We start from the raw sequence: 16,082 nt of genomic DNA on the forward strand, positions 1-16,082 counted from the left end.
ATGTTAAGCAAAAAAAGCATCAGTGATAGAAATTGGGTGGAATTACATCTAGCACAGAGAAGAACAGAAAACACTTCTGAAACAGAATCCAGTTCTGCCTGCATTGTCTGTCAGTGCTCTAAATGAGGCAGAACAAGCAACCACAACAGCTTTTATTACAGCATCAGAGGAGGTCTTCTGTGTACGACACGGACGCACACAGACACACAGTCAGTTGTGGTGTTTTTCTGAACACAGTAGTCGGCCCCAGTACGTCCTGTTCCCTCTCCTGCTGTTAGGTCCTGCACGGGACGCTCGTCTGCACACACACACACACACACACCCTCACACACACACACACACACACACACACACACGAATGATAAGTCGTCATCCTCAGTAGTTGTAAATGCCAGAAGCAAATAAAAAAAAAAAAAGGGTTATACATAAAGAAACATGACTGCTCCTTTTGTGTAATTTATTTATTTGTTTGTTTGTTTTCATTTTGGAACAGTTTGGCAATTTTGCAGAGACTGAACTGTACTGGGTCTGTCTAACAGAGGTCAAACCAGGACAGTATGATTAAACTGATATCTTACCTGCTTTTTGTCTGTACTCCGTTACGTACCTGATCATGTTCGCAGACTGTTTGTTGAATCCAACACTGTTTGTACACGAGCAGTGTAGAAAAAAAGTTGGCATCCATGTACAATTTTTGAATGTCATGTTTTTGTTTAGTTGTGTTTAGGTTTCTGATCCACTGACTGTTTTTAAAAGCTTTTTTTGACACTTGTTTGGCTCCTGTTACAAACTTTCCTATGGGGTGACATGATTATAAGTTTATTATCATTATTATTTTAAATTGTGTTCTTTTCTGTCTCTCTCTCAGCAGGACAACATAGATCGTTCCTCCAACCACAGACAGGCTGATCTCATTGGTCCGAGCTTCCAGCAATCTGCCAATCAGAGTTCTCCTAACCATCAAGGTTAGTCGTCAGCTGCCACTTGATATTGCTGTGTATGTATCTGCACAAGTGTGTGTGTGTGTGTTTGCTGAAGCTTGTGCGTCAGACATGTTCAATAATCTCTAGTTAGCATAGTGTTCTATGACATGGATACTCTGACATCAAATTACCTTTGATTTCACATGTGCAGTGGGACTTGTCATATGATATTTTATTCCTAGTGGGACAGGCTGTTTTGCACGTGAGCTCGCCGTGCATTTCTCATTTATTTTTTTTGTACACCAGAGAACAACGAGAAGGCCATAGAAATTCTTGGAAGGCTGGATTTGTGCGTGTGTGTCTCTTGTTTCAGTTCAGCGTGGAGGACGGCTTGCTGGTCATTATCCTCCACTCGGCCAGGGGTGGGTTGAGGGTATAATATATATTTGGGTCTCTTCCGCTGTAAACATTTCTGCTGTTCAAAGGGTGATCTGCATGGACACAGGGTGCCATTATAATTACGCTGTCTATCTAATTGTGCCATACAGGGTTCATCCATGACAATCGGAGCATGAGATTTAAGCACAATATTGGCTCAGCATGGGAGGTAAGGGTGGGGAGCCTGTGAGGACTCAACCAGTGAATTAGAACGCTTGGCGCTGGCATGGGAAATAAATGGAGCAGAAATTACATTGTCATTTTTCAGGATCAGCCGGGATGGAGGGAACTCAGAAGGGACCGGAGAGGCAGATGAATTGGGATGACTTTAACTAAGCAACATTTTTGTTTAAACTAACCAAATATTGGTAATTTGAATGAATTCCCAGATTTTTTGTACTGTAGATTGTGCCAGACGTGTTTCGGACCTGATTTATGGGCACTGGTTCTGTAGACCATTTAGATTTTTGACAGATATCCTTCACCTGTCATAGTCTTTACTTTTTGAAAAAAATTAAGTAGTTAGTGGCATATTAGGGCCAGGAAGTCATTACTTTTAAGAACTTTAAGCACTTTTGTTTACTTTATGTTCTGCTCAAAGTCTGTATCTGTTTACTGTTATCTCTGATGTTCTCATAAAGTCATAAACAGTTGTGTGCAAGCCAATATTTAAAGTCAAGAAATAGAAGTTGCTCCACATGATATTGCAAGCATGTAGTCTATCAGCTGAGTTATCCATGTGATGTTGTGCTGGGAATTTACTGTGTTTGATAAAGTTTAACGCGGTCTCGCGAAATGCCCAGAAAACTGACGACAAGGCCGTGTTGTCCTGTGCCTTGGCATGACACATGTGAGTCATCTCTGTCACAGATGCGATGTCACAGGCTTGCACGATGCAAATGCTTTCTTCTCTTTGTTGTTTCTCCCTGCTATATGCACACGTCAGAGTGATTTCTGTTGTGTTGCTGGGCTCATTGTATGTGGGGTCATACAGCTCCGCGCAACTTGCTCTGTGCACAAAGGCCACATATCAAATTCAGAAATGTTTAATCTAGAGATAGGTCCGGGTGCCTCTATCTTGTCTCCAAATGTCTGGTGTCAGTAACTATGATAAGACAAGGAGTTTATGTAGTTCACTTGTACTCAGTAAGGCAGGCATTGGCATTAAGATCTGTTAGATATGAGTTCCTGAACTTTATCTCGCACTTTGGAATATTTTGTCTGGGCATTGTTCTGTCCTTTATCGAGTACAAAAATAAAACAACTTGTGGAACAAGGGAATAAACAAGGTAGTCAGACATGAAACTGAGCTGCCAGCGTAGTCAGTCATTAGTTTATTGTAGTAAAAGGAAACTGTGTCAACTGCAAGATAAAATCATATGACTATGTGAGGGTTATTTAGTTGTTTTATTGACCAGTGTCTCTGAATATCATGTCCTGAGATATCTGAGGTGAGGAAGATACGTCCTGTTCCAGAACGATATCACAGTGCAGTAGATCTGGACCTTATGTGTATTTATGGAGTGATAATTCTGTGACATTGTGCTACAACGCTTGTTAGCAAAACGTCAGCTACCACTGCAACTGATGTGACTGTAAGACGCTTGAGAGAGATTCACTTGTCTTTTTAAATGGATGTCAAGAAAGGTTTAATGTACACGCAGGACTGAGGGGAACTCTACGAACATGCCTCAGACTCTCGCTGCTAACATGGATGTGACCATTGTTCATGGGAAGGCAGGGATAGTTAGGAGTGGGGGGGTGTCTCAGATGGGTATGCAGCTGCTAGGCAACAAATCCCATCAATGGTACCAATGCAGTGCAGTAATCTGATGGCGTGGCTCTGGAGGGGTTAACCAGTCAAGATCTCAGGCCTGGAAATGAAGCTCCCACCTCCTCCAGTTATTCTGGTTATGCCTTTATAGGGGGAGAATGACATGACACACATGCACACACACACACATACGTGCATGTGCATACACATGCACACAAACACACACTTGCACTCACAAACAGCAAGTCACAGCTTTTTCAGCCAACTCATGTGGAATCGAACACGGAATCAAACATCAATGCTTTAAACCTAGAACATCAACGGCATTATTCGATGTCTATTCTCTGACCTTGTCGCTTTCCACAAAGAAACGTCAAGCTCCACGCTGCAGGAATCGGGGTGACACAATGCCACCTCGCTCCCTATGCTGAGGCTACACTCAGCGCCTACAAGTGGATGTCGAGTTACAAAGGAGGCTGAAATTCTTTCAGCAGCTGCATAGCTTTCAGGTGAGCGGTTAGCGCAGGCATGCAGCAAAAGAATGAGCAGCGCGCTGATTACTTAAGTACATCAGTGTGATTAAAAGGGTGTGCTGGATATGTGTTGCAGTGAGAGGAGTATACGATGTGACTTAAGACCTAAAACCCACACTTTGTAAGCAAGTCAGTGCACCAACGTTACGGATAAACCAGTTGAAAAACCTAAATCGCTATAACCAGAACCTGCGATCAGGGCTTACAGTTCCTTTTTTGTTTGTTTGTTTGTTTTATTTAAAATGATAAAATCAGGAGTATTGATCCTCACACAACCATGTGAAGTGACTTCTGTTGAAGTCACTGTTTGACCCCCACTCTCCCTTCCACAGTTCAAATATGTTTCTTTCTGTTTACTCCCGTCTCTCCTTTCTGTTCTCGTCCGCTCTCTGTTTCCCTCTGACCGTCCCACAGCCTCCCTCCCCATCAGGAGGCTTGGCCCTCAGTGGGTGTGTGTGCTGTCATCAAAGGTATTGTACTCCCCAGTGCAGAGCCACGCTTTACAGTTTAGACTTACTGTGCCTGTACTCCCACTGAAGCCTTTGAATGGAAACCCCTCTGCTGGCCTTGTATTCAGAGGCAGTTTATCCCCCTCGTGTGTCTCCTGCGTGTGCGTATGCGTTGATGAACTATATATGTAAACCCTTTACATTCCTCTTTTTTTTCTCTCTCTCTGCTTTTGTTTTTAACTAGCAGGAATGAATCAAAAATGCGTCGACTGCATTCCTGGGTTAAGGAGAGCCATATGGATGTTCTGTCAATACAATAGTCTTGTTTTGGCCGTGTCTCGCTCGCTAATGATCAGAAATATTCAAAACAGCTTTTATGCAGATTCTTACCAGACTTCACCAGTGTACAGTTTGCTATCACTGTACTTGGCGTGGCTCAAACAATAGGCCAAGCTTGGGCTATTTTTACCCCTAATTTAACCGGTTATAGGTTCTTAGAGGAGGAGGGAGGGGGGCTGTACACGTCAGAGGAGCAGAGGAGTAAATGAATTCCACCCAGGGGAGATATAAAACAATGAGGAAATGAGAACAATAATGCCAGTGTTGTTCTATGACCCATCAGGGTTTTATATTTGGAACTGACTTCTACATTGGCAGGATTCTAAAAAAAGACTTTGCTATACATGGAATCATGGTTAAAAAAAACAAACAGCTTGTACACGTTATTAATCAGTTGATGAATAATGCAAGTCATCTTAGTGATGAAATGTGAATTAAAAATTAAAACGATTGGCTCTAATATAGACTAATCAATGATCAGGAAAATAATTGCTGAGTGAACAAAAAGCACAGTGCAAACCACCTCCACATGGATGCGGTCTTTAAGATGATAGGATTCAGGATAATCACACTTCTTAAAGTGAAGGATTTATTTAGAGGAAGGATTTGCTAATGAGGTGTTTGTTTCCTGTGTCTTGTATCCATATATTACACTGTATTAGTCGTGCATTTAACTTCTGGAGGTGTTACTAACCCTGTTTGACATCCATTTTATTCTGTTGTCCCTGCTGCAATCAGCTGTGTGATTCTCCACAGTGGTCCCTACAGCTTTGACTGAACTCCTGCTACCTGTCAGATATTCTTATCTGTTCCCGGTATGTCGCTGATTTGTTGTGTAAACCTACTTGCTGTTTCACGTGGTAGTGAATTTCGTTTCACTTTTTTTCGCCCTAGTTTTCAGAACTTTCCTACATGCTGCAACAGCGCTCGTAACATCTTGACAGTGTACTCGCTGTGCTGTTTGGTAACGTTAAGCAACTGCATCACATCTGCTAATTCTCAGTGTCAACAGCTCTGTCTACATCTGCGGCTCTGTGTGCTCCCTGCTGCCTGAACTGCTCTGATATTTTAAGAGGATCTAATTAATGGCTGGAATATTGTAGGAGCAGGCGCACTGTGACCGTTGTGCATTCGGTGAGCATAAATGAAGTTGTTTACGTCATCTCGTGTGCAGCCGCAGCCAAGGATCTGTCATAACTCCTGTTGACTGAACTCCATGTCAAAAAAAAAAAAAAAAAAAAAGTACAACGGTAGATTCCTCCTTGCTCCAGATCTTCATGGGGTTTAAATCCTGTGCGTGCCTGCATGCTGTCTGTGTCATCAATCTGTCTGCCTGACACCAGGGTGCATGACGCATACCTTTGTTTGCACGATTGTGACATGCGTTTGTGATTGCGATCGTATGACTGATAATGACTCACGGATCCTACATTGATGCGTGAGTTTGAGAGTTGTGTTTCTTTGTATGCAAACAGCTCCAGAGGCCAAACTAGGTCAGATTTATGAGGAAACGTATTTTCTGTCAGTAGCTTGAGGGTATGTCTCACCTAGTGAGAATGATGGATGATGAGCAGTTGGTATGTTCAGGGTAAAAGTAATTTTTGGAATTCTGCTCGCTTTTGATGTAGTTTCTGGTTTGCCCTCTGAGCATTCATCAAGCTTTTGTTTGATTATGATTTTCTTTAAAAAAAAAAATTGAAAAAATCCTTATGTTTATAAATGCAGTTTTGTTTTGTTTTTTTAGAATAAAAGCTGCTGTATGCACTTTATTCTCTCTGTTCTGTGTTACAGGTGTCTCACTCGGTCCTTAGCCTTGTGTTTGGCCTTATATGCACCCTGTGTCCTGTGGTATATAGCTCTTTAGCTCTCCAGGCTATTTATAAGTAGCTGCTCCAGCTTACCTGGCACTATTAATACCTACAGATTAACCACCTGTGATTCAAAGGCACCTGTGATACAGCTACCTGACACGTTTTCAGGAAAAGCTCCTCAAAGACGACTCTTAAGTTTGAGCTGCTAGATGTAGCTGGAGATAGAGCAATGCTGCTGTGTGCAGGAATGAGGATATCTACTAGTATGGTAACCTGTGGCTCCTGTTGTTACTATTTTCTGTTTGTTTATTTATTTATTCATTTTTTGTATGGAGGGGGAAAAAAGGGAGAAAAAAACAGGGACACCTCCACAGGAAACTGATTCCATGTCAAGTTGAGGGGGCTTACTTGGAAGCCAGTGTCATTAAAACTTTACGTTAATCAAATCGCTGGTTTCCAGTGTCAGCTCTCTTCTGAGCAGTGGGACTTTTAGCTGCTTTAGAGCGGCGTGACGCTCACATCACCTCGTATGATCCAGCTGTCAGCTGCCTGCACCCTGAGCTGCTGGGATGCAGTGTGAAATACATGTTGCACATTTAAAACCCTACAATTCTAACAACAGACCTGCACAATGAAAGTTAAAATACAGCACTTAATGAAGTTTTCATTCCATAAATTGCACAGCATTCTCTGTAAGCTATTGGATGAGACCTAAAATAGTCCTAACATACCTTTATCTTATTCTGCTCATCCAGTCATTAAGAATGAGACTTTTCCATTTGTGCATCGTATTACTAAAGCAATAATGAAAATAGTGCATCTGCCTTATTATATTAAAGAGAAAGTGAAATAAAAAAATGCTGTATCATAATGTTATTGTTGTACGAGACTGACATCATTTGTCTGTTGCAATTATTTTACACCAGATAACCATGCACAACACTTAAGAGTTAACAGCTAAATTAAAAATAGACATCAACTGAATTGAAAAATTATGACCACAATATACATTGTACATATTTTAAAAGAAGACAAATCCAGTAGGATAAGTGCTCTTTAATCACAAAAGTTTTCTTTAATTGAGTTCCATTGTGACAGCAACATTTATTTGGGCTCTATCAGGCTGGGCGCTGCTTCTTTGTACAATTAGAGCCTGTCTCCCCCTAGTGGCTCACTGAAGCGCTACAGTCCAGTTGTGAGATCAGGATCCAGAGATTTGATGACGAATTCATGAGATGGAAAGATTTCTTTTTCATAATGAAGAATTATTAATCATAAGATGAGTCATCGCTGCAGATTGTAATTTAAAAAAGAGCAAAGTTAGGCACCCAGTTTACCCAGATGGTAAAACTTTCACAGCATGAAGCAATTAGATGAGAGTTTTCCTTCAGCTGAGCTTGCTTCAAACTTTGATACAACGTGCTCCTGGAGTCAGTTGAAAAATTTATTTCATGAATTTAAATGCGCCTAGAGGTTTTCACAAGGGCTTTGAGGATGGATTCCTTCTCTGAGAAGAATTCCACGTCTTGCTTTTAAAGACATTTAAAAGCTGAATGTTTGAAACGCGCCGTGAATTTCAAGCAGATGCTTACAGTGTGATGCCTTTGCTCTGAACCCCAGTGGTAAGAGTTGAAAAGTGTTACGGGCAGGTTTGTGCTTGTACCTGATATCCCTGGAGATTTGGCTCACAGGGCAGGACAATGTGCGTAGTCAAGATAGTCTTGCTGATTGAGCATTCTGGCAAAACTGGTTACCAGTCTGTGTGTGTGTGTGTGTGTGTGTGTGTGTGTGTGTTCTTGTGTGTGTGTTCTTGTGTGTTCTTGTGTGCTGTGCATGCCATTGTTTTTCTTTCTTTCTCTTTTTTTGTATTTCTTAGAATTAAGGTGGTGCAAAGTGAGGTCACAGGTTCACATCCTGGCCACAATGAAATGTTCGAGAAACTGAAATAGGCAGGGAAAGTCCCTCAATATCCAGGGACTTTACCTCTTATTCCTGTGCCACAACTATTTGGAACCAGAGCAGCAGCTTATATGACTTGATCCTTTTTTTGTATTTTATTGCATTTCAAATTTGACATTCTCTCCAGATTTTTCAGTTCTTTTTATATATCCGCAGCTGTAGAAAACTTCTTTTTCATTTGTTTTACAGGAGCATGGCCTGGCCTCCTCAGAGGAGGGATTTTGGCATATTTCTGTCTCCACTCACTAATGTGTTCTGCTTGTGCCTTTCAGAGGATGACGTTGACTTAGAGGCCCTGGTGAATGATATGAACTCGTCGCTGGAGAGCCTGTACTCCTCCTGCAGTGGTCAGCAGACAGAGTCGACCCCGCTGCTGCACAACGGACAGACCTCCTCCTCACACCACCAACACCAACACCACCATCATCACCATCACTTGCAGCACAACCAGCCTCGCCAGGGTCAGCACTCACACGTGTTGAGCCACGTCTCCCCGGAGCCGCCCTCCTCCTCCTCCTCGTCCGCGGATTCACCTCAAACTAGCCTCCGACGGTCACAGCCCATGCACATCCTCGCTGTCAGGTGGGTGTTGAACTTTGCCATGTTTCATCTTGTCAGTGGTGAGCATTTGGTGTTTGTTTTATGTGATTGTAAAACCAATTTCTAAGAGTTTTGAAGTGTTTTTTTTTTTTATTATTATTTTTATTATGAAATCATTTTATTCATATCATTAATCTATTTTTTAAAAATATTTTGAGTCTATATATTTAATATTTTGTATTAAATATATTTAATCAAAAATATTTTTGTTTCTTAATATCTTAAAGATAAATTACAAAAATGTGGAATTCCAGCACATTACCCTGGACTTTAGGAGATTTCCACCATTTTCTCAAATTTTACAGACGAATTGATAATAGGCTTAATTAATAATGAAAACAATCATTCAGCAACAATCCCAGTCCCTTTCTGTTGCATACGCAGTTGAAGGAAGTCTGACTGAAGTGTCTCTCAGTAAAACGTGTACGTTCATAATCCATTCCTTGCAAAGAAAAATGCAAATAACTCTTGACATACAATGCCAATAGAAAATAGTGCAAATAGGACTTCAGAGGCAACAAAAGTATGGCACTAAACTTTAAGCTGCAATATTTTTCACCCTTAACTGTGTATTTGCACATGCATAGCAACACACTCATGCAGAGCGCAAACCCTTTTTTTCTCTCTCTGCATTTAAAAAGAAACCTTTCACTGTACAGTATAATCCCTCCACACCCTCTAGATAATTAGGCATAACGTTTCCTCCCTGCTCCCAATCTGTAGCCCTTGGATGACCCTCTCCTCCTGCTCACTCCTGCTTTGCCTCAGACTGCACCAGCAGGGGGAGAACACTAAGAAATTCTCATTTATTTGAGAGCCAAGTGCATATTTCACTTGCAATTTAAAGCCCATACCATCCTTAAGGCTGCATTCAGAAGTGGGTACGCTCACGCACGCACACACGCACACGCACACACACACACATGCACACACACGCACCCACACACACACACACACACACACACACACACTCAGGCAACATGTATAGCTGCACACTCGCAGAACGCACAAACACTTTCAAAGCAGAGCTGGTGTCGGCTCCCATTATTCGCCCTTGGACTATATGACAGAAACGGAGGAGGGATGATAAGGTAGGGGAGTATTCTGTCTTATTAGCTCTCAAACGCACACACAGACACAGGCCCTGAAGTTCATATTATTCAGGACTGACCTCTGGATAACCCTGTTCTCAAGCTCAGATGGGACAACATCAAAAGGCCTGTTCCCTTTTGAACTCACTTCTACAGAGAGATGGAGTCTGACAGAGGAAGAGAGAAAGAGAAAGAGTCTTATACATGGATTTTTTTCTTTTTCTTTGTGGAGCTGGCTTTTGAGCTAGAATTTCCCAAACAGACCTGCCCATTTTTTGAAAGATTATTAAATCCTGAAAAGTTTATGATTAGCTGTCAGATTATCATTTGAGGCTCACGCCGCATGTGTTTGATTCCAAAAAAATGCTTTAAAGTGATGTCTTGCTTCAATATTGATGCGCGATAAATATTGCAAAAAATTAGCTGGCAGGCTGCGGGGGTCTGTGATTTCCACTTGCTGGGAGACTGTTCATTATGGACAGATCAGACGGAAACAGACATGAGCCTGATACTGTACAGCAGTGCTTTATTAATTCTTACTGTCTCCCGTGCACATGTCAGCAGCTTTCATTTGAAAGTTCTCCCGTTTCACTTTTTAAGGGGCTTTTCCAGGTCACAGTGTTAGAATTACTGTAAGTTCATATTTTTACCACAGTGCTTAACAAATAAAGCTCATAGCACAAACTATGCTCTGTGCAATCCATTATAATACAATGACTTTGTCCTGTTTCTGTTGTTCAGGAGGTTGCAGGAGGAGGAGCAGCAGCTGAGGACATCGTCGCTCCCGGCCATCCCCAACCCGTTCCCTGAGCTCTGCAGCCCAGCAAGCTCACCTGTCCTCAGTCCTGGGTCTTTACCTCCTGGAGAACCCTCTTCAGGCAAATATGTAAGTGAAACCCCCACACGAACATACCATAGAAATCTTTCTCTGAAAATATGACCTTTTAGGAAGAAAGAAAAACATTTTATTTTACTCTACATTGTAATTTGGTGTGGTCGCATGAAATACAAAACACTGTCCTCATATGGTATGGGTGACTGTGTAGGAGGATTTTCCCTTTGAAAAACAGGATATGAGACATTTACCGATTTAGATTTATTTACGTGTTGATAACTGCACGAGACATGTGTAACTCAAGATACTTGTTTTGAAGGATGCAGAGTTTGCGTATCGTAAATCAGCTGTATTTAGTGTTAGACATTGAGGAATGTGTCCCTGTCTTACATCTGCACCATGTTTTGCTCATCTGAGGCATGTTGATTGCTTGCATGTGATGGTACTGTACTGGACAGTACATGTGTGTGCTCAAGAGGGTTTGCGGCTTTGTTTGAAAAAAAAAAAGAAAGGAAAAAAAAAAAAAGAATGAGGTAAAGAGCGCAAGAGCAGACGGTGTGTATGTGTGTTCATGTGTGTACCTGCACACATGACTGCATTTCTGTTTGCATTTGTGTGTTTATGCGCTGACAGAGATTTAGAGACTGGTGTGTCTGTTCCTGGAAGTCGTACTCCCTTCATCATCAGTGTTAATGGTCTTCATATGGAACCAGCCAATACTGGTTACAGTAACATACCAGTTTACAGTAATATGATGGCAGACTATTTCTCATAAATACTCTCCCTGGCTAGAATCCTGCCTGTTCTGGTCATGGTTGTTATGGTACAAGATCCTACACTACAGTTTGAGTTACCAGTTAAAGTCGATTCAAGCCAAAACACAAGTCTTAGTTTAATATGACCATTCTCAAACTCATAAATCACTTGATGAATTGATAAACCTGTGGCATCCAGTAAATGCTTAAAAAGTTTGGGAGTTTGGGCTTTGAATTACCATCTGTGATATAAATAATGCTATCAATGGTTAATGCTGGAATACGCTTTGAAATCTTGAATTTCTCTCTGTTCTCCATGAGTAGGAAAGATGTTTCTTTCTCTGTGGGAACGCTGTAGGATCAAATTACTAGCTGTGGCATAAATTCAACACTGCATGGTACATCTTAGCTCATATGGTAAATAGGTCAGAGATGAATATCTCGCTAAGTGGTTATGAGTTTTTTCTCGGCTTATTAGCTCTACCAGAACTTTCTGTAAAGCACACCTGCCTGGTAAATATTCAGAAACCGATTTATCAGAGCGGGTGACTTGCTCGGGATGGGAATGTTGTTGGTTTTTAAATTCCCAGATGGCTTATTAAGAGTTCAGCGAAGACCGGGAAGTGGAGCGTGGGGGGGTGGGGTTGGAGGAGGAGCAGGGAAACTAGAGAGGAATGGTTGCTGGGATTTGCTTTTATGATCTTACAGTAATCTTACAATCTGTCACAGTGTGATTGGATGATGTATGAAAACTGACACGAGTAACTTTGTTTTTTTGAGCCGCTTTGCTAAATGTGGGGCCACTAACCCTTATATCCCAAGACACCTTTTTCTGATTTTTATCATGAGCAGGAAGGCGTCGGATGTTTATGCCTAACACACTGTAAATCATTTAAAGTCTTTCAGCTTAGAAACACAAGTTCCCCTGCTGCCTTTAAAAATGGGGCTTAACTGCACTTTAGTTGATGAATTACTTCAAAGTCATCTTATGAGTTGTAAAAGTGTAAAACTAGCTGAGTTAAATTAACTGAACTTGAGAAAACAAGTTTGATAACCTTAAGATAATTATATCAACTAGTCACATAGATAGTGGTTACAGGCAGACTTGCTTTCCTTTTATTGTGCATTTTTAAAGAGTTCCTTTTTTTATTTGACATTTAGAACTTACAGCCGTTAAAGTCATTTCTGACGATCAGGCTGCTCCTGATTACAGTGAGATAAACGATAAGTCTGTGGATGAAGGGACTGAATTCAGTACCAACCTTTGTCATGGTTCGAATGGTTTTGATTATTAAAAAAAGAATCAAATTAATTGAACATCTGTTAACGATCCACAGCAAGTTCCAAGCCAAATCTGTTTTCTCAAACTACAACCAAAAAAATGAGTCTCTGGAGAGTTCTAATTCTCTAACAATGCATCCTGGTGAAGTGTGCTTGTACCCTAGCTTATAAACTTATGAACCTAATTTAATGAGTTAAGTGAACTTTCAGCTTTTCGCTCCTCATTTAAAGTAAAAATGCTCCAAGTTGTAATAACTCTTGTTTTGAAGTTCTTCAGTGGTCTGAGCAGCATTTCAAGTTTGACTAATTGCAAATTAGTAAATATCACACATATACATATATATTTTACTTTAACTAGAAAAGATTAGTTGAGCTGACTTGATTCCTCTATATTGCTTCTCAGTGTACAAAACGCCTGCAAACTTCTCCAAAAGAAGTTCATATATAGTTCTACATCACATATTACCAGTCATATTAAAAACACAAGGGTTCAAATGGAGCATAAAACAGATAAACAACACATGTCGGAGCATTGCCTTGCATTTGTTCAGAACCTTACAACATGCCTGTGAAGCTAAACTGTTCCTAGATATAAGAAAAACTAAGTAAGTTTTCCTGGTTTTGCTTGGATCAGCAACCTTTTGTAAAAAAGCAATGGTTAGAAAGCAATGGAAAATGTAATTCCTCGTGTGTGTTTACAGTGCACACACTGTGTACACACTCATGTAAACTTGTGTGAGTGTTCTGTGCATCCGTCCATGCATATGGGTGTTTGGGTTTTTTTGTTTTTTATTTTGTAGATGCATGTGTGTTTGCGCTCACGTCTGCCTGTTTTGTCTTTGTGAGTTCTGTAAACTATTTACAGCATTGGCAGTGTCTGTCCATTGTTGATGGCAATGGAAAGTATGTCTCATTGTAGCTGTTCCTCAGTGGAAATTCAATTCAGCACCTTTCCACAGAAAAACTCTCCCATGGAGCCATCACATTGCAACGTGCCTCTGGGCTCCAGCTTTGGAGGCATAAGACAGCAATAACACCGCTTTCTTGCACTATTGAGTGGTTCAAATGTGTAAAGAAGTGGTGATTGCTTTGAGTTTGATGGTGAGCAGGTAAATTCTTGGGACTGCCCTCCAAAACCTCTAACCTTCGTCATTTAACCCATATGTACCCTGTTCCGTGCCATATTTTCTCTCCGCATTTATCTCTGTCTTAGTCAGTCTGTCTCTATCTCCCTGTCTCCCTGCCGTCCAAATATCCAGTTCAGGCAGCCAGCCTGCTGTTGAGAAGTTTCTCTGTTTATTTTACTGAATTTTCCAACCTCCAGGCGCTTTCTGACAGAGTCTCATACTTGTGTCCCTCTGCTCCTCCTTACCTCACTCCTTGGCCTCTGTGCAGGAGGCATGAGGATGCAGTGCAGGGCTGTCAGGAATCACTGGGCAAGCTGTGTGACATGGCCATATGATTCCCAATGACCTCACTTTCCTCCACTGTCCTCCCCCGCCTCCGTCTTCCTCCATTTCTTCATTCTCAGCTCTCCTCGCTCCAGCTTGTCTTCTCAGCTGCACACCTTTCAAGGGGGGAATCAGAAACAGATTTTTTTTTCTTTTTTTTTTTTCAGTTATTTGAAATTAGTGCTGTTTGCTTGATGCTGCATAGAATTTCTAAAGTGTTAAGAGGAGGTTTGCATGCTAAACTTCTGATTTAAGCTTTTATTCTGATCTGTAGGTGTATAATCAGTCAAATACAAGGTCATAACAGAATGAATGCATTTAGTTGGTTGGACAGATACATGATGAGAACATCAAGCTAAGAAGCTGTAAAAATGTGCACAGGTGGGCACATGGTCTTAAAAATCGTAACTTTTTTTTGCCTGCTGCGGTTTATTACTAGAATTTTTTTACTTTTGTGTAATTCTAAAACTCTGTACATCTTCCCATATGCAGCCATGCTGCCAAAAAGCCAGTATTACAACCATGTTTCAGTTATAGGAACTTGGCCTGTCTAGTCCATGTTGTGCAATGGAAAAACCTATAAGAATGTTTTTCAGTCTAGGTTCTTGACAGTCTGTCCTCAGTAGTGCAGTGGAGGGTGATATTCTTTGCTTTGTTGGACACTCTGTTCCCATTGCTGCCCCACTCGTTCTAGTGGGGGAACACCAATTTGATCACTGGGTTGCCAGATTTTCTTGGATTTAGTGTTCTCGGACTGGATGTCCTGTAGCTCGCTTTGCACTATAGCATGGCAGGATCCCAATGGCCTGCCTCTGCCCCTCCGGTCTGTGTTTCATTATCGACCTAATGGCTGGTCTATTTCTGTGTGTCTTGGACTGTACATCAGAGTTTATCTTGATGTGTCTCTCTGTCGTCGCTCCACATTTCGGTCTTTTGCTCCAAACTTTCAGTTTAGTCAAAAGTCCTGTTGATCTCAGCGAGGCAGGAGCACCGTGGATAGTGTCCTGTAATAATTTAGTTCTCTAGATGAATACTTATTTGCACATGATGAAGTAGGCTAAGAGACCTAAAATAGCGCCTGGTGCCAGACAAGCTGGGGAGATTGGGTTGGCACTAATAATGTTAGCAAATGGGCTGTTGGTCCTCAGTGCCAGCATCGTTGTCCAGTCGAAAAAGCCTGACTAAAAGATAGTGCTACTGCTTTCTGTATCATGTAGATTTAAGCAAACTCGCTAGCATCTCAACATGCTTTCTTTCTTTAACAAAACAAGGATTTGTTTGTATTCTTCACTCGGAGACTGCTGTGTACAGCATGTAAATATGGTTACAGTTAGACAAATATTGCACCTGACCGTGTCACGTTTTCCGATAGTTGCAACAGTATGTGAAAGTGAATACAGCTATGTATGTAAATTGTTCAGGGTTATGCAAATATTGCACCTATTTATAGTATTAGATTTTAAAGTGGAAGCAGCATGTACAGTATGAGAGACATGTGCAGCCCATAACCAGGATGCAGAATTTAACTATACATATAACCAATTTATACGTATGTTTGAACAGGATAAAAATATCATTGCACGTTTGCCGTGTACAGCTGTCGGTTCTGTATTTTCGCTTTCAGCATATGAGGTCACTTGTATTCTGTTTCCTTAGGATCCCTTTCTGTCTTTTTTCTTGTCTGGATTGTATTCTTGGCAACTTCTGTGCCACAGTGTCCCTGAAGGGATCGTTAACATTTTGCTCTAATGATGTTGCTGCTGATCACTTTTCCATCTCATCTCACTTTTCCTCACCTTTCTCTCTCTCTCTCTCTCTCTCTCTCTCTCTCTCTCTCTCTCTC

General features: G+C 41.2%; 1 protein-coding gene across 3 annotated transcripts in view; it reads left to right on the forward strand.

Annotated features, from left to right (window-relative positions):
- The window catches only part of LOC103365332 (growth factor receptor-bound protein 10-like), a 69,630-nt gene that overhangs the window by 24,474 nt on the left and 29,074 nt on the right, over nucleotides 1-16,082 (forward strand). For 2 of the 3 annotated variants that reach the window (XM_008292750.1, XM_008292752.1), the window contains exons 3-5: nucleotides 869-965; nucleotides 8,499-8,808; nucleotides 10,659-10,803. In XM_008292750.1, the coding sequence (XP_008290972.1) occupies nucleotides 869-965; nucleotides 8,499-8,808; nucleotides 10,659-10,803 (552 nt within the window). The remainder of the gene's footprint in view (nucleotides 1-868; nucleotides 966-8,498; nucleotides 8,809-10,658; nucleotides 10,804-16,082) is intronic. The other variant, XM_008292751.1, reaches the window with a different exon arrangement.

Source organism: Stegastes partitus, unplaced genomic scaffold, assembly GCF_000690725.1.
Source record: "Stegastes partitus isolate 25-593 unplaced genomic scaffold, Stegastes_partitus-1.0.2 Scaffold829, whole genome shotgun sequence".
In the NCBI taxonomy this organism is placed as follows: Eukaryota; Metazoa; Chordata; class Actinopteri; family Pomacentridae; genus Stegastes; species Stegastes partitus.